Source organism: Aphis gossypii, chromosome 3 (assembly GCF_020184175.1).
Source record: "Aphis gossypii isolate Hap1 chromosome 3, ASM2018417v2, whole genome shotgun sequence".
NCBI classification, from domain to species: domain Eukaryota; kingdom Metazoa; phylum Arthropoda; class Insecta; order Hemiptera; family Aphididae; genus Aphis; species Aphis gossypii.
Window position 1 is genome coordinate 50,782,875 of NC_065532.1, and position 25,841 is coordinate 50,808,715.

The window sequence follows — 25,841 nt, forward strand, 5'->3', positions numbered from 1 at the left end:
TAAAATAGTTCTAATTAATTTCTTAATATATTATCAATATTTGTATTTAAATTATACAGAAATTAGCAAATCACTTATTAAAATTAATGGTGTTGGACAGTGACGTACATAAGGGGGGAGGAGTGTATGTCATTTTTGCACCTTTGTCACTTATTTTATAAAAGTTATATAGCCAAAATGAATATCCAGAAGAAATTACCATTAATTATTTAAAAACTATTATGTTTGGTAGGGAGACGAAGGCAAATCAGGTCTAAGTCTAAATCTAATCTTAATCGTATGTCAATGAACTTATCTAGCATTTTTTGGTGAGTCGTGAGTGTTGTCAATAATCAATTATATTTATTTATTATTAGTTATATTACACATCTGAATGCTGAAGTAGATACTTTTATGAAAATGTTTTTATACAAATATGGATTTTTGAATGAATATTAATTATTATCATTTAATATAGATTAACGTCGTATAATAAAATGGTATCTACTCAAGGGATAAACCACAAAATCTGTAGTTAACTACTTATAAATATTATTATTTATTATACAACCCATCTAAGATAAAATAAAATAAGAAATAAAATATATTACCCATACAACGTAATAGGCCATCTATAAACTTTAAATAAAAAAATTATACATTCTATATTTTATACTTATACAGTTGTACATCAAGAATTTTATAAAAGTAATCTGGTTCAGATTATAAATTAATAAAAAATAAATGTATTAAAAATAAAATATTGGTATTGGTTTTATAAACAAACATAATAGTGAGAAAATAATAGTTGATCTGTTGATTTATAAACTATATTGGATTGCGAATCGCATGCATCTTAATAATCTAAAACATAAAATGATAATTTTTAAATTTGAATTCTTATACTGATATAAATAAGTGTTGATCATTAAGATAATCACTCTGTATATGATACATAGGTACATTATTGACATATTATTATGATAATTTGTACCTGGTTTGATATTCAATGACTTTAAAAATAAAATTACATACATTATATGTATGAATATATAATATTTGAGTATTTAACTATTCAATTAGATATAGTATTAAAAATTATTGTAATATACATATAGTTTTAGAATATTATAATAAATACAGTCATTATTTTTTTATATGAACTATTTATAGGTATGCTGAAGCCCAGTCAGAAATTCCAGTGGTCAGATTTTTAAAATTAGTAAATAATGTATGCGTCATACGATACTATAAGTAATATTGGCATAGGTATCTTACTAAAATATACTACAAAATATATTATGAAAGGTGTTTACTATATACATTATATACCTATCTATACTTAAAAAACGGCGTCTGACTACATCCCTAGCTGATTATTTATATAAAATAATACATATTATATTACAAATGATGTGATGTATACTTTACAAAAATTATTCAATTTGATATTGCTAATATTATTATAATAATAATTTGGAAAATAAAAAAATTTATGTGACTGCATTGTTTGTAACCACGCTTACCAGTCGCGGTTCAGTGCACTGATTTTATCAATTAAACTATGTATAGAAAAATAATTGCGTGCCGCGTGGCACTATTAAGTATTAATTAATTATAGGTGTTATGTTAGTACTTAGTATATACCTATAATAGTATCAATGAGATAAATTAAATACTAAAAGGATTGTGGTTTATTATTATTTCGTTTTGATAATCTAGTCGGAATGTGGTTCGTGATTTTTCGTGAAGAAATAAATAATAAAGCTACCAGATTAAAAATAATCGTCGTGTGCAACACTTGTGCCAAGCGTACGTCCTTTTGTGTATACGATTTCTACACGGCACTTTTTTCTCGTTATATTTTGTTCAACAGTCTTTAGACTAAAAGAGATAAAAAAAAAAAATAATTAAACACTTAAAATCATTAAGAGATAAAATACAATCTTCTCAGTTTATTATTAAAATAGAATAATAATAAAAAAAAAAATAAGAATAAGAATAAGAATACGAATTAAAACTTAAAACCACATCACTTCCAATTAATAAAATATTTTTGAACTTAGCAATGCACCCACATACAAAATGTATATTACCTATATTAAAAGGAGTACCTATGATAATATACATACATATTTTTCTATTATTAGACAAGTAAATTATTATGAATTATCATTTACTAATATAGGTACTTATTTATTATGTGATATATGAACCTACATACAAATTATTTTTGAAGTTGACTGCTCTGCAACTTACTACTACTATAGGTTCATATAAAATAAATGCAATACAAATCATATTATAAAATTACTGCAAGTTTACAATTATAAATTTTAGAAATCAGTACCTACAGTAAATAATAATTACAATATAGCTGAACGAATAATACGTATAGATACTATTCAATTTTTTAGTTATCATATTATTTAATTTCACATATCCATTTATTGATACACACATAATATGATTAGTTTAATATTCAGTAATACTTCTATAAGATATGATACAAATATATTATAATTAAACTAATTAAAGTAATCTTACATCATAAAAAATAAAACTTTATTATGGAACTACAATTTATAAACTACCTTTCCTTAGTGCAATTTAAAGAGATTTTATGTAGTATCTACTTTGTAGTTTATTCAATATAAATGTATACAATATCCTATTATTTAATCATAAATTATTTGCTGAACAACAATTGATCCCAAGATAGTTCAACACAATGAAAATGTATCAAAACAATACTTAATTATTAAAATATACAACAATATGGTATTTTAATAGGTACCTATTCACAAAAAATATTTAATAAATAATAATAACAAAAACAATTAAGTTTGCCAACTTACATTATAGTGTCTATTATCATATCTATTTTTTTTTAAATTTTCTGTTAAGTTTAAACCACCTACTTAAAATAACAAATTGAAAATGTAACACAAGCCCGGATCAAAACTTTTAGCGTTCCAGAGGCACATATTATATACTTGGCCCTGTGTCCTCATCAATGTATCTAAATAATAAAATTATATAAGTATGAGTGTATGATTAAATTACTTAAAAGTGGTATGTGACTTTTTTTCCAAAAAATAGTTCAGTTTACCAAGTAAAGAAATTTTTTTTCTACATTATTAAGATTATTTGCTGCCAACGCCACTTCCGTTCATCTATTTCTGTTAGGTACAGACTTATTACTCCCGATCAATACTGCAGGCCTTCTTTGATTCCACTCATCCAAAATTTTCTGTGTTACTCTCCTTTGGCATTTTACCTAGTTTTTGCTTATTATTTCATATAGCTGCACTTGTTCCTCCTTTCTCTCCGCTCACAGCACGTGAATGATAATCCTGTGTCATTTAATACGATTTATTATCCACGATAGGTACTTTTGTTGTCTCTCGCGGACCACGGTTACGGATCATAATCATAAATCATTGTCCCTTTTCAGCATCATATATTGTTCTCAATTTTTGTTCAAACGTTATTAATCGTTTCTCTATTCTTTTGGTGGTAATGCATACATCGAATTCATATATTAACGTAGGTTAAGTTTTATTACCATCGTGTATGTTTGAATTTATTCATTTCTAAAAAATAATAGATTTCATATACTTTAGAAGTGTGTAGAAAAACAACGGAGTCTAATGCTATACACAACATTGCCGTAAAAATATGTGTCAATTACTGCTAACAACACTACACCCCGTCCTTACTTCAAAACCATCTGATATAGAATTCTAACTATGTGTCCATCAAGATATTTGTATTTATATTTATTTTCTATTATTTATTTGACTACTTACAGCTAATTGTTGACTTATTTTTGTGAAAGTTAAATTGGTAATCTCTAATACACACATCAACCATAAGTTGAAGTTTATTGCAATATTTAAGTAAAAAGTTATATTATGCAACATTTAAAAGGGATGATATGCCTCTGTATAATAATTAAAATTTATTCTATCTTACTATTTATGCAACTGTATGATATTATTATAATTTATAATAGTTTAATATTTTATAGGTACTATTTTCTTTAAACTTTGTATACGGATGTATTTGTTATTAGCAAAGTAGAAAGTCTAGGAATTTTATACATTGCCTGAACATTATTATGTAATATTGATAATTAATAATTATTTAAACATTTTTTTTATATTACTAGGGAGTTTTAATTTAATATAACTCCTGGGTAATTTATAGAATGACCAATTTATTGCGGGTAACGTGAACTTTTAATAAAATATTTATATATTATAGGTGGTAAGTATATTCGTGCAAATAAATTATGTTGTTGAGTTGTGCCAAAATTTAAAAACTATTTAAACTTCAATTAAATGAATAATTTTCTTATATAATTTTATTTTTATGATCTCTCTTCAAAATATTAACTGTTAGTTAGTTTTCTAAATAAAATATATTACCCATAAAACGTAATAATTTTATACTTAGAGGTATTATCTATATTGATTGAAAAAACTTATTGTTAGCTTAGTGTATACTAAATGTTAAATTACATATTTTTATATCTCCCTTTTTTTTGTACTCCTACTCAGCACTTACACTACAACTATAGGTTTTATACTGTGTAGACTAAAATGTATTTATTTTGTGTAATTTTATTATGAATACTTTTTTTGTTCTTGGTTAAATAAATAAATAAAATAAAATAAATCGTGTGCCTGAATGTCTACAACTAAAAAATGTTCCAAGTGTAAAATTATTGAACTTTATTGAAGAACTAAGCTGTTGGATGGTTATGTAAATGTATCGAAATATCATGTTGAAAATTACAATAAATAATAATAAAATATAAAATCATTTTGTTTTTATAAATTTAAATTAAATGTTAATATTATATTATTCAGGTAGTACTGCTGAATGTTAATATTTCTTTGGAATATTATATAATATTATAAAACTTAATTGTTATAAACTATAAAACTATATAATTGTAAATTAATTCTTTTTAAATAATAATAACAATAATAATAATAAAAAATATTAATATACTTCTTGCAAAATTATTTTTTCTTTAGTTAGTAGATATCTTTTAAACTCGAAATATAATTTCATATTTAACACTTCCAGCTAGATCTTTGTCACCGTGTAAAATATTTGAGCCATATGTGATAAGTATATGTCATACTAAATAAAATGAATTTAGAAGTATTATTTAGTGTCTGTTATATATAATGAGAAATATTTATTATTAGTTATGATGCAACATAATAATCTGATGTGTTTTTTAAGCCTGAGATCATTTTTTGGGTAGAAGGAGTGATTCGTAAAATAACACTTCATATTTAGATTTAAGATACACAATTATGCAACATCCCATTTGTGTGTATGTCTTTTACTTCAACGTTCATGCATGAACCATTAATACCGATTGCATATTATATCCGAAATAGATCTATGAGTGAACACTATCTTATTGAATTCGTTCACCATCGTGTGATCATTTTGGCCAGGTTAGACACGTGACCTATTTTAGTCATTTACACAAGGAGCCTATTTTATTTTGGCATATTATATTATGTACTATCTATATCTAAGTTTCCCTTTTTTCTTCTTGCCCCCCTCTTTGTAAGATATCTGTCCTTGGGCCACCCACGCGTATCTAAGGTATGATCGGACGGAAATAGTACTAAAATGTTCTTTCCATACCTCAAAATGTATGCCAAGAATTTGAAAAATCAAATAAAAAAATTGGTAACTACAGGTGATCTTATACGATCATGTCAACGTTTTTTACTCATTATTACTTAATATTAAACTTTTACGACCAATTATAATTGATGTGGATATTTTTATTTTAGATTGATGTATTAATATATCAATATAAAATGTGAACAGCTTATTATAATGTAGTTTATGTAATTGTACCTAAGGTGTAACATAAATAGAAGTAACTGACAAGCTTAATTAACCACCTAACTTGAATAATTTTATTTCTTATGAAGATTTAAAAATTAATTTTGTATATTATGAAATGTAATAATTATATTGAAGGGAATAAATCATCAGTTATTTTTATAACACTTTATATCATGTGATAGGTATTTTATACCATATATAGTACTGACAGTCCTTGTACTCTATTACCCTGACCATGCGTAGTATTTTTAAATTTATAGTTTATGAAATTGTACAAGAAAATTATAAAAAAAATATACATTCAACTACTCTAGTCATTGGTAAAAATTTAATTGTTTGTGATTATATGTTTTTACATTTAAAACGGGGTACACGGTGCTCTGTAATAGATGTGTTAAATGTGAATTCAATAATCAATCATTTCATACAAAAAACCACTGTGAGCAAGTTAGTCACTATTAAGTTAGTCTATATTACTTAGTACTCGAGTTTACAAGAGTTGAAGTTTTATATCCCCGCTCAGTTCAGTAATTTTTTTGACTATCCAGACCGGCCGGTGTATAGATTTTAGTAAGTCCGATTTAGGTAACTCCGCACCGGAACATGGTTTTTGAAAAATTCTGTTCTGGCCTGGGGAATTTATTTTAAATTTTGAATATACTTTAAGATTTTACGTAAGTATTTAAATACTGTTTTCCAGTATTTTTTTAAAAAAAATCAAGTACACTAAAATAAATCGTACACAAATAATAAAAATGTGGAACATTAACGTTACAATTATTATGTTGATTGTATATCATTATTATAATAATACTTATAATAATATATATTTTCATATTTGTTATTAACAGTTCATTTTATAACGACTTTTACTATAGGCGTGAATAAGTTTGAACAGATATAAATAGGCAATAGCTTAAGATGTTGTCAGCATAATATTTGTTTTCTTTCGCTGGCCTATGTGTAACATATACCAAACGAATTGACGTAAAATATTTATTTTTTATATTTTTGAGTACCTATTCTTAGAGTAACATCATCCATCACAGAATTTTTGGATAAAAATATTTTTAAGGTACCTATAAAAAATCAATTTATTTAAATATTTTTTCAAAGCAATTGAATATACATTTAAATGCATGTACATTTTTTTGAAGTTGAATAATATAAGTAATTAAATATAAAAATAATATATAAAATATATTATCCTCTATTATTTATGAAATATGTAATTTTACTTTAAGATTAAGTACTTAACAATCTAATAAAAACTGGTTTTACGTAAATGAGTTTTTATATATATAACTTGCACGTGGATCTAAGAGAGATAACAAAATAGAGATAACATTTTCTAATTAATTTAATATTTAAAACATCATTGAGTATAGTAAATCACTAAAATATAATGTACGTAAAACAATTGTTTTTCCTTATTATATTTAATAGATACTTACTGGAAATCTGATGCTCCTACCTCCCCTCCCATGCACCAGTTAGATCCATTTTTTTTTATCAGAAAACTCATGCAAAGTTGAAAATAGAAGCATTTTTACTGATTCAAATGTGATAACTATTGTTGGGTAAAAAAAAAAAAAAAATAGAAAATTAGAAAATAGAAAATACACAAATGTAATGCCTATATAATATATCCATTCAAAATATAAAATGTATTACCTAGATTAATTATTAATTATCATCTGAAAATTTTAACTTTACTATAAAATAACTATCAAGAATAATATTTTAATTTTATTATTTAAAAAATAAATATTAGACAATACTACAACTTGTAATGGTCTATTTGAATAATTGACACACATTTAGTATAGTATTAGGTAGGTATATAACTAAACTAAAAATCAAAAAAATATTTAGGCAATTAAATTTTTTTTTATCTTTCAAAATATATCTTTTCATTAAAACATATTATTTGTTTGCATAATCTAACATTTCACGTGTAATGTATATTATTAAAACTACATTATGCATTTTAAACAATATGTAAAACAACATGATCAATTTCTAGTAATTGTACTAATTATTCATATTTTCTAAATTAAAGTTTTGAGTATTTACGTTATTTGAACTATAACCTATTACCTTTACGTTTGAATGAATAGTGTAAGCGTGTTTTTTTATAGCGAAGGTAGAAAATAATAGTTTTTACACTGCACTAAAATTAGACCAAAACAAAAGAAACGCGTGTGTGTATCAATTAAAAGTTTAAAATTTAGATCTACTAAGTTTTAAAATAATATTTTAATGATCATATGCCAAGTACCGTGTTTTCGCCCCCGCATTATTTATGTTTTTAAATGGAATACTAATGTCTCTTTAAGTACAAAAATGTTGATATTCATTTTATAAATATAATTTTTTAAATGTTAGTAACAATACAATTTTTTTCTATTTTTATTGGCAATAGCATATGCACTCAAAACCCAATGTAATTTTAATAATCTTTGTATTTACTATTTATATGTATATTTTTTATCCTGAAATTATACTATTGTAGATCAAGGGGATACTAAATATTCTTGCGTAGGAGCGTCTTAAAGGGCGGAGCAAATGTGCCGTGTGCAATACTGTAGTAGGGATAAAAGCAGTAGTACACTTTGATTAAAGTTCGAGAACATTTACAAAACCGAAGCTGCACACGACTGTAGTACATTCTCCGTTGACTAAGGTGAGCAAACATTTTTATTGTATACAATAATTTAATAATATAGATAATAATATAATAATATTTTTGAATTCAATATTAATGTAAATTACATGACATAAATAATATTTTTTTAAACTTTTTTTTGATTTTATTTTTATTGTGTTATCATACAAAATCCGTGATACATTTTATTTAAATTAAATTAAATTTATAACTAACTTGTGATTATAATAAACGGAGTATACCACAGTGATCTGACGATTGATACATTCAAATGTAATTTCAATTAAACATTGTCAGATTTTCCTGTTACACATTATATATTTAGTATACCTATTACCTATTGGTTGGTTGAGTATAAAGTTTTCTATTTTTAACAATTTATTATTATTATTATTTATTGATAATAGTACGTTAAAAAGCATTTTATTTTTTATTGATATCTCTTACATTTAATTTGTATTTAATCTACGATTACTTTGTCTTATTATTAACAGTTCATAGAAATTGTAGTTAATAATGTACTGCAATATCTTATAATGCGTTTAGAAGTCAAATATAACGATATGATTTTTAATCCAAATTACTTAATTTTAATAATTGAAAGTTTATTTTATTCATAAGTTTATGTATAAACATATTAATTTATATAACATTAACACATTTTATACTTAGAAGAAGTATGATATTGCTGTATTTATAAATAACACATGCAATTTTAGTAAGCATTGTTTTATACGGATTTTTGTTTTTAATTGTGTGTAATTGTTGTGTTTACCAATACAGATATTATTAACAGAAAACTCTATATGCATACTATAGGCACTGCAGTATAATACACTGTATAGTATCTAAGTACCTAATGTGTGTAATAGTATGTACTATAAAAATATACAATACGCGTGTAGAACTGTGTAGTACCTGTAATCTGCAATTTGTCGTGTGCTTTTACATTTGATTATTTTACTAAATATATGCATACCAAATTAATTATTCAACAATTGACAACTCACGAGTATGAGTAAGATTTTATACTAAAAATGGAGTGCGTTCATGTTCGGAGGTCATTACATTCCTCCATGTTATTTTTATCCTTATATGGGTACTTGTGAATAGGATTCTGAACTTTCAACAATCCATATTATATCATAGTTATGTTTTTACATAAAAATGGCGAATTTAACCTGCAATTACCTATAGGTATACATTTTTTGTACGTTCATTAAACTTCTAAAGACTTTTGGTATTAAATGTTAATTTTATTTGATACCAATACCTGCTTTATTTCCAATTTTCATAATATTATACAATAATTCTGTATTTTTTTTTATACCATTTTATATTATACACGAATGTCGTATATAGGTTTAATAAATTTTCTAATTTGGCAATTTATAGTTTTATTCTATTTTATCCTATATTTGAAATAAAAAAAAAATAGGTCAATGTGTCCAGGATTGAATAATGGCTAACAGCCAATCGTACTTGTCAAGTATCGCCAAATGCTATTAATATATAATTAAGTATTATATACATATATTGTATTGTGTCATTTAACTTCTATACATCTTTCTCTTTCTCTCTCTCTCTCTTTTCTTTATTAGTCCTCGATCTATTGGTGAACATCTAATCTATATTGAGCTGACATTTAAAACTCCTAATAATGTATTCACTATACTTGTACTTATATAGACTATAATATAATATTACTTAAGTGATAACTAATTCACTGATATGAAAAATCACACGTACTATGTGATATTTTAAGTATATATTCTATGATTCTAAATTTAAGTGTAATACATATGGAGGCATTACTATTAATGACTTTTTTACTCCAGACCACATGTAAAAATTAGCAATTAACAAAGACGTATGCTTATCGTGTAAAAAAAAACATACTTACTCATAACTATATACTGCAATTAAAATAACAAATAGAAACATATCATTATAATTGACGGCTGACTTATATTTCAGTTTTCATTGCAATTTTTATTTTATTTAAGTGGGACTTTTTTTGTTATTTATTTATTACCTAAAATATAACGATGTGAAACGATAGATTATGATTTAAAATTTAAATACCCATAAATTGTTATGTTATTTATATTTTAATATTTTATTTGTTACTAACAAAAATTTATTTGCTTCTCAAATAAATGCATAATACTATCAGACTTTTTACTTCACTTAGATTAAATTAATATGCAAATTTTATACATGTTAACATTATCATTAAAATGTATGCATTAATATTTTTAATACTGAATAACTTTTAAATTTTATTTTCAGTTTTATTCGTAAATCGTCCAAATCAACCTTAAAAATGCCTTTCGTAGCAATTGAACACCCAAAATGTGTAAAATGCACCAAATCAGTATACGCCGCTGAAGAGCGAATTGCTGGAGGCTACAAATGGCACAAAATGTGCTTCAAATGCGGTAAGATTTAAATATTTCAAGCGTTAGTGTTCTATAGGTACATATAATTTTAATGAAATTGTATAGAATTGTGTGGCAAGTTTTTGGACTCCACCAACTGCGCAGAGCACGACAAAGAGCTGTACTGTAAAAACTGTCACGGAAGAAAATACGGACCAAAAGGATACGGTTTCGGTGGTGGTGCTGGATGCCTGAGTACAGACAATGGTGAACATCTCAGCAACGTGTAAGTGAATAATAGGTCCAGATTAATTCCTTTTAATGTTTATACACTTTACTAATTTTAACCACAATGATTTTTTTCCGTGGAATCAAGAACCATTTAATGAATAATTATAGAATAATTTTTATTTTTCATAATTAAATATAAGTATTTAAAATAATACCTACATACATAGGTACCGATTTTTAAAAAACAGTAAAAATCGTATTTAAGTTTATACTTTTATATTGATTAGGTATTGTATTGATACGTATCATATAGGTACTACTTTTATTAGATATTTCAAGCAATCCTAAATCATCATAGTGTAATATTGTATTTCTTAATTTTTTACTATTAATAATATAATAAAACAATACAGCACTAATAAATATTGAAGTAGGTATCTACATGAACGACCCACCAGAGTTTTTTTTGTTAAATAGTGTTTTCCTATGAGCATGTTTCAAATATATAATAATAAGTGTGTTTTTTTTAACAGCCTTTAATGGAGAAACAACCCAATTAAATACCTGACCATCCGAAGGACCTACCTACCCATCAACCTATATTTATTTTTGCATGCAAGAGTAAAACCTTTTTAATATTTGCTTATACATATAAATTCACCTCTCATTTCTGTTCGTTTTAGAAGATATTTTTTTAATAATTATATGTTAAGTATCCAAGCTTGTACCTATTTACCACACACATTAGTCATATGTACAGTGAACAAGCAATAAATTGTATAGAAATGTTTTGTTGATTTTTCATTAAATTAATAATATTATTTCCAACGATTGTTTTTATTTTTATTTATCGTTTATCTGGCAGCTTAAGCGATGCTTTCGGCTAATCATAACAATTATTGATTTTATTACTTTCATTATCTTAATTTTCATACACGTTATATACAATGATTGCTTTGAAGAATACATAAAATAAAATGTATATATTAAAATAATGTTATTGTCCGGACATAATACCTAAAACTTATTCATATTGAAACCTATTAATAACGCTATCGATATAGATTTTTAAACATCTAGCACTATAATTACATTTTTACTGCAAATACCTAAAGCACGCTTAAGATACCATTTATAAAACTATTTATTTAGATTTATCATGTTTGACATGATAGTTATTTTAAATCCTAAGCATAATATTACAAAACATATTGATGTAAAGAATCGATTTTAAGAGAGTTCATGGAATGCTATATTGTTTCACTTCTAGAGTCCAAATGGCTTTAAATGGTGAGATTAAACTTTTTTAATAACTTACCATATATTAACATATTATAATATATTTATATATCACACGGGTCTTTATAAATTATAAAACTTATGCGTATTAATGTTTTTGCTTTCACTAACGTAGGTATATATTATAATTTTATTTGTATATTTATCTTATTTTAAGCTTTCGCTTAATAAGTTATACCTATATTTAACAAAAAAACTTATAAATTAACAATAATATGGAGAGGTGAACTTTTATGATTTGTAAATATTATTTTTACTTTTGTACCTAAAAGGTACTAACAGTAATTAATTATTGTCTTGTTTTTTTGTTTTACTTCAGCAAGCTGCAATTTTGGAATGGAATCTTTATAATGTGATGATGATTTATGGAAAAAACATTTTTCTTTTCTTATTGTATTTCACTTGATAAAATAGCATTATAATATACCTAACTATGGATTTATGGGGAAACTCCGCTCAATAATTATTGATAAATAACTTATAACATTTTATACACTTAACATATATTCTAAACTTACAAAAACACTATACTATTTATACTTAACTTTATAGTTTATAGATTTAATCCATATAATAAAATCGAGTATATAGTTATAAGTACCGATAATTTTGAAAAATATCAGTTTTAACATAAAAATATTATTTTTCTGTATAATATGTATATAAAATAATTTATATATAACATTTTAAAATTTATACATATAAACGTATAAATATATACTATACATAATAAATAATAATAAATTATAATAATCACAATAATTTAAAATAAAATTGTTAGTGAAATTTTGTATACATGTACAATGGTACAACATTTATTAATTATTAAATTTTTATAGATAAATTTTACATTTAAAAATAATACTTTTACATTTATACATTAAGTATAGAATTTTAAACATTCTCATCAATTACTTATAGTGTTTATTATTTTAAAACTCTAATTTATTATAATAATATATTAAGAAAAATAATTGTATTCACTTATTGTAAGTTTGTAATATTAGTTAATGATTATGATCCCTTGGATAATATTATTTTTAATAGTGTTTTATCTTTTAACTTTATGGAATTTGTCTATTTTACTCACAACTATTTTAATAATGCCTATATATAATGGTAAAGATTCACTAAAACCACTAATATATTGTACTTTACTATTGTATCATTATTACCTACATATTTACATAATATATTCAATATACTGTGATTAACATTAATTAATTATTTAAGAAAAAATTGACTATGCAAGTGTTCATAATAAATTACATTTTAGGTCTTACTATCATACTAAACCTCAAGGTGCCACTGAATCACGAAGCATGGCCAAGGCTCCTGAAGGTGAAGGATGCCCACGCTGCGGAGGATTTGTATACATGGCTGAACAGATGTTAGCAAAAGGAAGAGTAAGTGTAACTTATTCCACTACAATCTCAAAACCACAATTTAATTTATCTATATAGGATATGACATTTGATCGATATGGTATTCTAGGGATACCACAAAGAATGTTTCAACTGTTTTTCTTGTCACAAAACTTTGAATTCAGTGTTACATTGTGATGGTCCTGATAATGAAATACACTGTAGAGGTGAATGAGAACCAATATTTGAGTGAAAATGCATAAATCCCAATTTGATTGAATGTTTTTTGTTAAAAATTTGGAAATCTATTTTATATTTAATTTTAACATTGATATTCAAATGGTGACATTTTCGAATTAAGTTTGGTTTGAATACCTGTGTTAGGCAACTTTTTAACTACATACATTACCACCTTCGAGTTTCACCAAAATACCTAACCCTATATAATTGCAAGTACCTACTGCATGATATTAATTTATTAATTTAGTCTTGGCATCGAGAGTGTTTCAAGTGTGCTACTTGCACGAAACGTTTGGATTCAGTCAACTGTTGTGAAGGTTCTGATAAGGATATTTACTGTAAAGGTAAGGTAATCCGTGTATTTTGCATGTTCTAACTTTTAACATTATTTTTTTAAATCAGTATGTTATGGCAAGAAATTTGGACCTAAGGGTTATGGTTATGGACAAGGAGCTGGAGCCCTTCAAAGTGATCCTGCTTATAATGGGTACGTTTATAATTGTATAGTTAGAATTAAAAAATATATTCATTTCTCCGATATAAAAATTTAAAAATAATAAGCAAACAATAAAATTCTTTTGAGTATTTAATTTTATTCAAATTATAATCATTTTTATAATTGTATAACCTAGTCTGGCGTTTTTTAAAATACTTATTCGTAAAAAATATTCTCGCCTGAAACAATTATTATTATAATATTCATTGTATGTATTCATATTTCATTTATAAATGGAAATTGGTTATTGCATAGGTACCTACCCTCTGAATATTTGTAGAGCATAAATCTTTTAATACATTTTTACAGCATTAGTTTCCTCAATAGCGGATCTAGAGATTGTCCAAAGGGAGGATAGATTTTTAAAAATATTAATATGATCAGTAATATAGGTGTTATATTTATGAGGAATTTTTATGTATGAAATTGTAGTGTGGGCAAACATGTTTAGCTTATATGGAATAATGTTGCAATCATATAAAGTATAAACATTTATAGAATATTAGAATTACGTGAAATACAGGGTCAAAGTGGAATGCTTTGTCAAGACTCTTGTATTCACCACTGGGTTTCCTATAGAAGTTATTAGTAATCAGGTAAACGTTTTACCGATATTTTCAAAAAGCCGAAATTACTTCATGCATGTTATTTATTAAATTATAATACCAATTGTTTTTATTCTGCGTGGATTATCATTTTTTAATTTTTTTTTTTTTTGTTATGGAACATTATGATTGATTTTCTTTGTTTTCATGATCCATACAATTTAATAATAATTGACCAAGTCCAGCATAATACTTACGATGTTTTTTCCATATATAGTTTGCTATTCGAAGCGCTTTGGTCCCAGAGGTATAGGTCACAGAGGTGCTGGTGTACAGTCAATTGGTTTAACATGTGACTTAAACGACGAATTAGAAAGGTATTTAGTAATACCTACCTAAATGTCAACCACCTATTTTTTTTTCATAGCATGCAATTATCTGTTTCAATTATCAATTCGTCTGTATAAATTGTAAATCTACACACATTTTCTATTTTTTTCATGAACTTATATCAAATAAAATTTGATGTTTAGTACCTATTTTTATGTATATATATATTATTACATTTTTATTCTTATTATTATTTTCATTATATTATTTTATACTATATTTTATAAATGAAAAACCCTTTTTCTCATATCTAGGGATGTGAGTACATCTCGAGCTCCTGTTATTGATACGACTTCTATAAAGGCAAAACCAGGAGAAGGGTGTCCTCGTTGCGGAGGTGTGGTGTTTGCTGCTGAACAAGTGCTCGCTAAAGGAAGTGTAAGTTACAAATTTTGATATTATCCTTATAGACTTGTGTAGGATTATCAATAAATAATGTTTAATTGTTTTGTATTTAGTAAAATAATTGAATTATTTTTCTAAATTAGTTTAATTATTTAATTTAATATAAAAATTAATTTCTAAGTTTTGATATTATAACAAATTAAAATCATTGAATCATATTTAAAATAAAATAAGTTATTTTATTTTTAAAGGAATGGCATAGAAAATGTTTCAAATGTAAGGATTGCAATAAAACATTGGATTCAATAATTGCTTGTGACGGACCTGATCATGATGTGTACTGTAAAACTTGTTACGGTAAAAAGTGGGGTCCACATGGATATGGATTTGCTTGCGGCTCAGGATTTCTTCAGACAGATGGCTTGACGTTAGTATAAATTATTACAATATTTTTGAATTTACTTAATAACGTGTAATTTAAACGAATAAATATTAAAAGTTTATTGGAATGAAAATATATTAGACGGTAGTAACCAGATCAGTGTTTATACTATTTATTCGTGATACCATTAATGTATTATACCTAGTTAAACTGTGAATAATATAATATATAAATATATGTAAATTTTTTTAACAGAGATGAACAAATTGCGGGATCACGACCATTTTATAATCCAGATACTACATCTATTAAAGCGGAAAAAGGAGAAGGTTGTCCGAGATGTGGTGGAAAAGTATTTGCTGCTGAACAACAATTGGCTAAAGGAGCTGTAAGTTCTTTCATGATTTAGTTTATGACATTTTAAATCAATAGTTTGGTTTAATCTTTAATAGTTATTACTATGCGTTTCATCTCAATATTCTAACTGGAAAATATTATTTCATGACAATATATTGTGAATTATTACATTATTTAAATCACATTACGTTCTTTTAATTTTAATAATACCTACATTTAATTTTAAAATCCATAAATGTATTAACAGATGTGGCACAAAATTTGCTTTAACTGTGCTACTTGCCACCGCCCATTAGACTCTACATTGGCTTGTGATGGACCGGATAAAGAAGTTTACTGTCGATCCTGTTATGGAAAATACTTTGGACCAAAAGGATTTGGATATGGTCACTCTCCAACTTTGGTTTCCACCAAAGGAGAATCTACTATGTTGTTGTAAGTATTATAAAAAATAAATCGATTACAGTGTACTCTCGTTAACTCGAAGTTCACGGAGGGGGGATTCGTTACTTATTTTTATTTAAAATATCGTTCTCTATTCTATATTTTTAATAACCAAGTAGTATAAATAAATTTCTCATACCTTCATTGATTTCAATAAATTTACGTAATTTTTTTAAAGCAGTGTCGCTTCTCTACTTATGATGGTGCAGGGTTCTATTTGTGGGACTTTGACTTCTTCTTCGTTATCATTGTCCGATACTCCGAAATTTAAATAAATTATATTATAAATATAAAAATATGAATCCTTTAAGAAATATCAATTTTCTAATAATAGAATCTGAACATTTAATTTTGGTCATTGTATAAACTAAACAAAAAAAAAAAAACGCCTGTTATTGATTTTGTATAAGGCACATTCGCACATTATAAATGCACAAATAGAATGAAAATAAGATTTTAAAAGTTAATTAAAATGATGTATAAATACTAAAACAGTAATACTTAGATGAATTTTATCACACTATACATAAACTGTGTAGTTTAAACTGTTTATAAAGTAATATTATAATGTAATATTATGTTTGTTAGTCATTTATTTTTAATAAAATATTTATCAATATGAAAAAAATAAAAATAATATTAAACACACCGCAATAATATTATATTGATAGGTACATTTAAAATATTTTATGAATTAAAGTGTTCTTTGAATTTACCAAATAACTACGTACTATTTGGTCCATATTTTAAAAGACTAAAATTACATTTTATTTAAAAAAATAAAAGTACTTAAATATATTTTTAGAAGATTGTATAGATGTTATAAAATGGGGAACTCATTTTATTATTCCACTTGTTTTTTTTTAGCTCGGAAGCAAGGCCAACATCTGGAGTCAAGAGCAGAAATGGAAATGGTTGTTTGAGATGTGGATACGAAGTTTATGCTGCTGAACAAATGATAAGTAAAAATAAGGTAATGATATTTTACAGATTTACTACTTAATAAAAAAAAAAAAAGTAACTAAACAAATAAATACACTTTCCCAAAAATATATATTAATATTATTAAAGTATAATATGACTAAAGTATTTATAAAACTGTTTCAAGATTTTTTTGATTAAAATATTAGTATAATGTTCTTAAAAAAACGTTTGATTAGACTATTTTACAATTATACGAGTATATTGACACTTTTTAGTATTAAAAATGAAGCATGTAATTTGGTGGTTGGTAGTATCCGTAACGTAAACAAATATATAATAATATATAAATTCTTTTTTATGTTGATCGAATGAAGACATAAAATACATACCTAATCGTTGTATATTTTCATTTATTTTTATAACTGAAAGATTTGTCTATAAATGATTTATTTGTGGGACTTAACCAAATTATATGTTTTATTTATTCACCATGATAAACTGTAATTTTGAAAAATTACCTAACACGAACATATATAACTTCGATAATGAATAGCACTAATAAATAATATTATTCGTAATGTATAAATATGAAATATAATATCATAATAATAAATTATTTTAATTGATTTCCAGTTATGGCATAAGAGATGCTTTACTTGCGCCGATTGCAGCAAGTCATTAGATTCAACAAGTTTGAATGATGGTCCTGATGGCGATATTCATTGCAGACCATGTTATGCAAAACATTTTGGGCCAAAAGGTTGTGGCTTCGGCATGGGCGCTGGTGTTCTTTCTATGGCGTAAATGATTACTATGAAATTAATGCAAATCAAAGGCGAAAGAATATAACTTTTAAACAAACTTTATTTGAACGTTTGTTTTATGCTTTTTTTCTTGTAATATCATCTAAAATACACTAATTATTTTAATAAATCTTAAAAAAGTTATAATTTATATAATTTTTTTTTAATTTTTGATTTTTTATGTATTCAAATTTCAAACACCTATATACTTTTTATATTTGCAAAGCTTTATCAACGTCGTTTTATATACTTAATAATGCGTCAAATCCACGAATAATTACTATTGAATATTCGAAACAAATAACATTAATATTAAGATTATTTTATATTCGTAACTTCTGTGCATGAATTGAAACGTAATAATGCCAACAAATATCTTTGCATTATATCATGGACCGAGATACTACAGATAATATTGAACTATGATGTGCTGCATATATTATTGAAAATTTTTAAAATAAACTATGAAAATATAATATTAAACTTAACCAGTGCATTAAATATAATTAAATATATTATTTGGTAACTATACAGTAACTATATAAAACTATAAGTTTTCTATACATTATTATATAATGTTTATATATGACATAATTTATTATAATTTAATAGAGTTATAGTTGAATTCTTACCTTAGTTACGCGATTATAAATATAAATTAATATTTTTGTAATGACAATAAACTACATTAGAGTATTTTTACATAGACTAAGTAGACAAATGTAGAAAATGTAGTTATAAATTTATGTAATATGTGTATAGAATATAAATGACAGCAGTCATGAGTGCTTCTATAAAATCTATAGAAGTTGAACATTTTAAAATCATAGCGGTGACTCACATGTTCAGTTAGTCATGAATTCACAATCACGACGTAATATGATACGTAGATATCCGTTTAGTTTTAATTTTTTTTTATAAGTTTTTCTTATTTTATTACATGTATCATTCTTAAATGTATATGATATGATGTGGTAAAGAAGATGTTTTTAGCTAGAGAAGTGAAATACTTGGCGCGATAGAAAAATTTCCAGAAGCTCGCAGCCATCTCTCTATAATAAAAAAAATTGTTTGAATTTATTAAATTCATTTATTTTTAAACATCGATAAATTTTGTAACGATGGTTATCTATCTACATCGTACATTATTACTTAGCTAATGTATAAAAATGAACGATGTGTAATGTGTATACTTACCGGGAGTGCACGACATGAATAAATAGAAATACAACAGGGGAAAATACTTTGTGACGATTAATTGCTCTCAAGGCATATCAACACATCACACTTGGATCGAAAACTCTCATATTCTTTATTCATTGGCCCTAGTGTGACTAATCCATGATGTTTTAATTAAATAGTTCTAACGTTGATTCCGATTTAGAATGATATTCTTATATAATATTGATAAAGTGATATCTAAAGTTTTCATTATTCTTTATTATAAAAAATACTTCGATTCCAGTATAATAATTAGTTACAATAAAAATTTAGTTTAGTGAGATGAAAATTGTGGCCTTCAATACTCGCTGGAATATAATTGTTAATACACGAATTTACGGGCAATGGTCGTTTGGGCGAAGCTAATAATTTTGACTAAAAAAATAATGGTCCGTTTGGGTTATTATCATTTGTACCATTTGGACGAGTGAAATTATTTTTACCTATGCGAGGTAAAAACCTGATGGCAGATACGGATGATATTAAGTATTGCATTTTAATAAAAATCTAATGGATTTATTTTAAATGCACTAATATTATATTATATGTCATTTAATTTAAAAAAATTTATGAATTCTATACATGTACACATATACTATGTATATAATTCATGAATTTTATGTATATTTAGAATGTGCACTACATATTTGCAGTGACACTCACGTCTCACGCTACACGCACATGGCAATAAATCAATGTGTACATATTGTTATATACGTAAACGATTTGTTAATTTTTAATTTTTAAAAGCACAGACGATTTTTAACTAAAATTGAAAAATAATAGGTGTTATATCATAATTCATGTAGATAAATTATGATTAAAATAAAATTTTGTTTTATACGGAATCAATATAAGGTATATTAAGCTATTATTTTTATTATTATATGTTTTTTACACGTGTATCAACTCGAAAAAGTGTAGGTATTTTTGATTACACGCTTGAATAAACCTATCATAATAATTTTTAATTGCTAAATAATAACACAGTGACACTAATTTTACATGTAATAATACATATTACATATAGATATATAATGAACACATACGTCATATAGTTTTAGCTACCTATTAATAATATGATAAGTGATAACTATTGTTCCCAGTCTCTTTAAGGATTTATAGTATATTATAGGAGGTAGGTACCAACAAAATTATATTTGCATTGTTTTAAATAATGCTAAGTAAATATAATTTATTATGTAATATGTATTTTTAGATAACATCAGTATTAAAGCCCTTCACTGCATAATGTTCCATTTATGGAACACATAGAATGTACGATAATAATATTCTATAATATCGTTATGAAATTATTTTTATTTAATTCTAGACTTAGGACAAAATGCATCATGTATAACTTTTATACATTTACCTAATCGACATAAAATAGTTCTTAGAATTAGAACGGTACGTTTGCATGTAGTACAAATAAATATACAATTATTATCTTTAAAAAATCGTATTAAGTTCACCATCATTATACGATATGTAAAAAATATCAATTTGTTACACTGATCATGCGGTTTTTATAATGTAACAATCGTTTCGTGTTCCACTATCAATAATAAAGCTGTACCGTCATTTATATAAATGTTCCATTTATGGTACATCATCATGGATATTATAAGAATAATATCTATAAACATCATGCGGATAATCACGCGATTTAAATTTATTGTAAACATGACTAAATCGTAATTTGAAGTTGAAATGACTATAAAAAAAAAATTCGCTTACTGTAAACTAAACTTAGTACTAAATTTATAAAATTGTCATTTTTAATTAAAAATGAATAAATTCAACGAGCGCTGTCAACATATAAATTTCAAATGATTATAAATAATATTTCACCAAAATGTATTTTTAAATTATTATGCAAACAACTTTTGTGATACCTTACAATTATTAATGTTTTACGGTTTTTGACTAAGTCTTAAGATTTATATCAATATTAAAATACCTAAAAAAAAATAAATAAAAACACTCAAAATGTCTATAAAATATAAATATAATTTAAAAATAGTCTAAATATTTTAAAATGATTATTAAACTAATATTGGTACATTTTAGGGTTCTATGATATTTTTGAATAATTACAAAATGATAAAAAAGTTAGAGGACAAAACTTTATTTTATTAATTCTTTGTAATAAAAACTTATGAAAATTAATATTATATCAAATTTCCAAACCTTATTTGTTGAAATTAAAAATATTACGTATTTACATATTTTCGTGATATTGACGTATTAAAATAAATATTTGAAAATATTGAATAAAAGATATTGAATTTATATAAGTCAAAATGAAATTCATACGTGAGACAAGTAGCCACGTGCCTATATATGGCATGCAATCATTTTTAATGACTCGAGTACTTCATATTATGTTTTCAAAAAAAGTATAAGTTTACACTTGATTTTTTAAGTCTACCTACAGACCTACTCTTTCAACTAAAAATAATGTAAGAAAATAAAAAAAATTTCAGTATTTCAAAATAAAAAAATTTTATATCATACGTTTGTATATATTTTGAATATTTTTATGAAAAATGGCTATAACATATATTTTAAATTATCTTGTATAGCGTGTATATTTAAAATTATAAAAATCACACACCTATTTGATGTTTCTTATACAAACCCATATTTTTCGACTAATTAAAAATTAATTCACTTTAATATTAGACATAACCAAATTAAATCGATTATTAAGAACGTTATATTCGGGTGTATACTTGTATTGACTACTCCATTTTATAACAACAACAGCAAATTTAGGTTCTGTAAAATTTATTTTATATTATTAAAATTATTATTATTTAAAATTAGAGTAAATTTGCCTATTAACAAATTTAAAGGTTAGAATATATGTAGCCTAATATTATAGGTCTTTGCATTGGTTTTTATTAATATTATAATTTTTAAGCAAAGAAAATATTCTAAAGACTTTTTATTTTGAAAATTATTTGTATTTCAAATTAAAAAATCGGGCAAGTGGGTACCGTTCTGCTGTACATTAGGGGGTGGGGTGGATCTTGGACTAGGGTAGGTTAAATTTGAATGCAATGATAGGTATCATTGTATACGAAAAACGATTCTGAACGAAGATGATTTGTCAGCCTAGGATATAATTTCCAGTTCTTGGTGAAAAAGGTGGTTTATGTTTAATGGCCTGAATACACCAAAATTTAAGTTCTTTTATAATTATTATAAGCTAAACTTATGAAAAATCTTGTATTAAATTTTCTACTCTTAGCTACCTATACAAACATTTTTATGAATTATACCTACAAAATAATTTGCAAATATTCATAATTTTGACGAATTTTTGTCAAAATTTGAACTTTAAATGCTAATAAAAAAAAATTGTGCCTATGTATTCTTATAATTTTAGAACCACTATAAGAATAACATATGAGGAACTTTGTATAAAATTTTCAAGTATTTTGATAGGGCCAAAAAAATTTTATCGACCCTTCAAAAAAATTTTTTCAGAAAAATTGAAAATTTCAATTGTCTATAAATAGCTCAAAAAAACTCAAAATATTTTGAAAATTAAATCAAGTAAATAAAATGCCAATCTAAATAACTGGTAAAATTTTCAAGTATCTATGACTTATACTTTTTGAATTATAACAAATATCAAAAATCGTTTGAGGCTAAACCGTTATTTAACGCGGTTTTTGTAAAAATTTAAATTTCAAACACTCATAAAAATTTTTTGTCTAAATTCGGAAGAGTTTTTTTTACAGATATTTGAAGAAAAATGTATGGAGAACCTTGTACCAAATTTTCAAAACTTAGTTATAAAAGAAAAAACTTTTATGATTTTTCAACTTCAAAATTACTTGCAAATTTTCGCGTTTTCGACAGATTTCGTAGAAATTCGAATTATAAACTCTTATAAAAAAAAATTGTGACTAACGATTTTTAATTTTTTTTAACTACAACAAAAACAACTCATAAGGAACCTTGTATTAAATTTTCAAAACTTTTTGGTCATCCAAAAATTTCTTATCGACACTTTAAAAAAAATTTCTCAAAAAAATCGAAAATTTCAGTGGTCTATAAATAACTCCAAAAAAGTCAAAATTTGTTGAAAATTTAACTATATACAGATACCACTGGCATTAACATTTGGTGAAAATTTCAAGTATTTTTAGTGATTAGTTTTCGAATTACAACCATAAAAAAAAATCGATTTGGTCGAAAACTGGTTTTGCGTAAAAATTGCCGTTTTTCCGTCATTTTTTTTTGTTTTTATCGATTTTTTTGAAAACTGTTAGAAAATGTTAACTTTTTACCTCTATAATGCACCAAGGATATTCACTTTTACATCGGAAACCACCCCCATAGTTTGAAATTGGAGCATTATTTCGACTAGTTATGCTGTACAGACACAAAAAAAAAAAAAAAAAACACACATCATTGTAAAATCAATACATTTATCACTTCGTTCAGAATCTAAAATAGGGTAGTTTAGTGGTTAACGCTCTGTTGTAAAATTGGAATCACTCAGCTCCACTTAGCTCCACTCAGCTTGGATATAGAGTAGTTCACTATAATGAGTGTATTAAATTTGAATCCAATGATAGGTATCATTGTATACAAAATATTATTCTGAACGTAGATGATTTGTCAGTGTAAGGGCTAGGGTATATATTTTCCGTTGGGTAATGACCTGAAAATCCCAAAATTAAATCTTGTACTGAAAATGCGAATTTAAATAACTAGTGTATGTTCTACGTTTCTACGACTAGTAATTTTTAATTATAACAAAAATCTAAAATTATTTGATAGTAAATCGTTGTTTTTTACATGAATTTAGGATTTTGTAAAAATTTAAACATTAGATTTAACTATTTTTAATTGGCCAACTCTCAACTTCCTTTATGATTATTGTAAGCCAAACGTATGGAAAATCTTGTATTCAATTTTCAACTCTGAGCTTTTTATACAAATATTTAACTACAATTTTGACGAATTTTGTCAGTATTTGAATTTCAAACGCTAATAACAAAAATTGTGCCTATGTATTCTTATAAATTTTGAATTATTATAAGACTAACTTATTATGAGGGAATTTGTATTAAATTTTCAAGAATTTTGACTGGGCCAAACAATTTTTATCGACATACATAAAAAAAAAAACGAATATTTTAAATCCCTAAAAAATAGCGATTGCCTTAAATCAGCGAAATATATTTGAAAATAAAACTATGTAAAAGAAATTCCAATCTTAATAACAGGTGTAATGTTCAAGTATCTACGACTAACTTTTTGAATAATAATAAATATATAAATTGTGTCAGGATAGATGGTTATCGTTACGCGATTTCGTAAAAATTTAAAATTCAGACGCTTCTAAAATGTTTTTCTATAATGACGGTAGTGTTTTCTATCTATAATCATTTAAAAGAAAACTTATAGACAACTTTGAGTTAAATTTTTCAATCTTAGATTAAAATACTAAAAATTTTATAAATTTTCAACTACAAAATTACTTGCAAATTTTCGCTTCGATATATCTCGTAAAAAATTGATATTTAAACGCTTATAAACAATGTTTTAATAACATTTTTTTATCGACATTTCAAAAAAAAAAAAAAGAAAATACTTAGAAATATTGAAAAATTTAGTTGTTTATAAATAGCTTGAAAAAACAAGAATATTTGAAAATGTAACCTAGTAGATAACGATAATTTTAACAGTTGGTGAAAATTTCAAGTATTTACAGTGATTTGTTTTTGAGTTAAAGCTAATAAACTAATATAATATTTGGCATATTAGGTATTATTTAGGTAGGTATAGTTATTAAATAAAATGTTTACTTACATTTTTAATAAAATTATTATGATTTATTGAATACATATTGGCTGA

General features: G+C 24.7%; 1 protein-coding gene across 4 annotated transcripts; it reads left to right on the forward strand.

The window, feature by feature from the left end:
• Positions 1 to 8,395: 8,395 nt before the first annotated feature.
• Positions 8,396 to 19,225, forward strand: LOC114132196 (muscle LIM protein 1). Of its 4 annotated transcripts, XM_050202767.1 has the most exons (13): positions 8,396 to 8,554; positions 10,829 to 10,977; positions 11,044 to 11,203; positions 13,724 to 13,853; positions 14,299 to 14,395; positions 14,454 to 14,538; positions 15,398 to 15,469; positions 15,737 to 15,860; positions 16,079 to 16,254; positions 16,465 to 16,597; positions 16,814 to 17,001; positions 17,878 to 17,983; positions 18,568 to 19,225. In XM_050202767.1, the coding sequence occupies exons 2-13, from the start codon at positions 10,863 to 10,865 to the stop codon at positions 18,736 to 18,738; spliced, it is 1,557 nt and encodes a 518-aa protein (XP_050058724.1). In that variant the 5' UTR covers positions 8,396 to 8,554; positions 10,829 to 10,862; the 3' UTR covers positions 18,739 to 19,225. The 4 variants fall into 4 exon arrangements, with proteins under 4 accessions (XP_050058724.1, XP_050058723.1, XP_027853389.1 ...); XM_050202766.1 differs by lacking the exons at positions 14,299 to 14,395; positions 14,454 to 14,538 and adding an exon at positions 13,942 to 14,038 and having other exon boundaries at positions 15,370 to 15,469; XM_027997588.2 differs by lacking the exon at positions 15,398 to 15,469.
• The last annotated feature ends 6,616 nt before the right edge of the window (positions 19,226 to 25,841 follow it).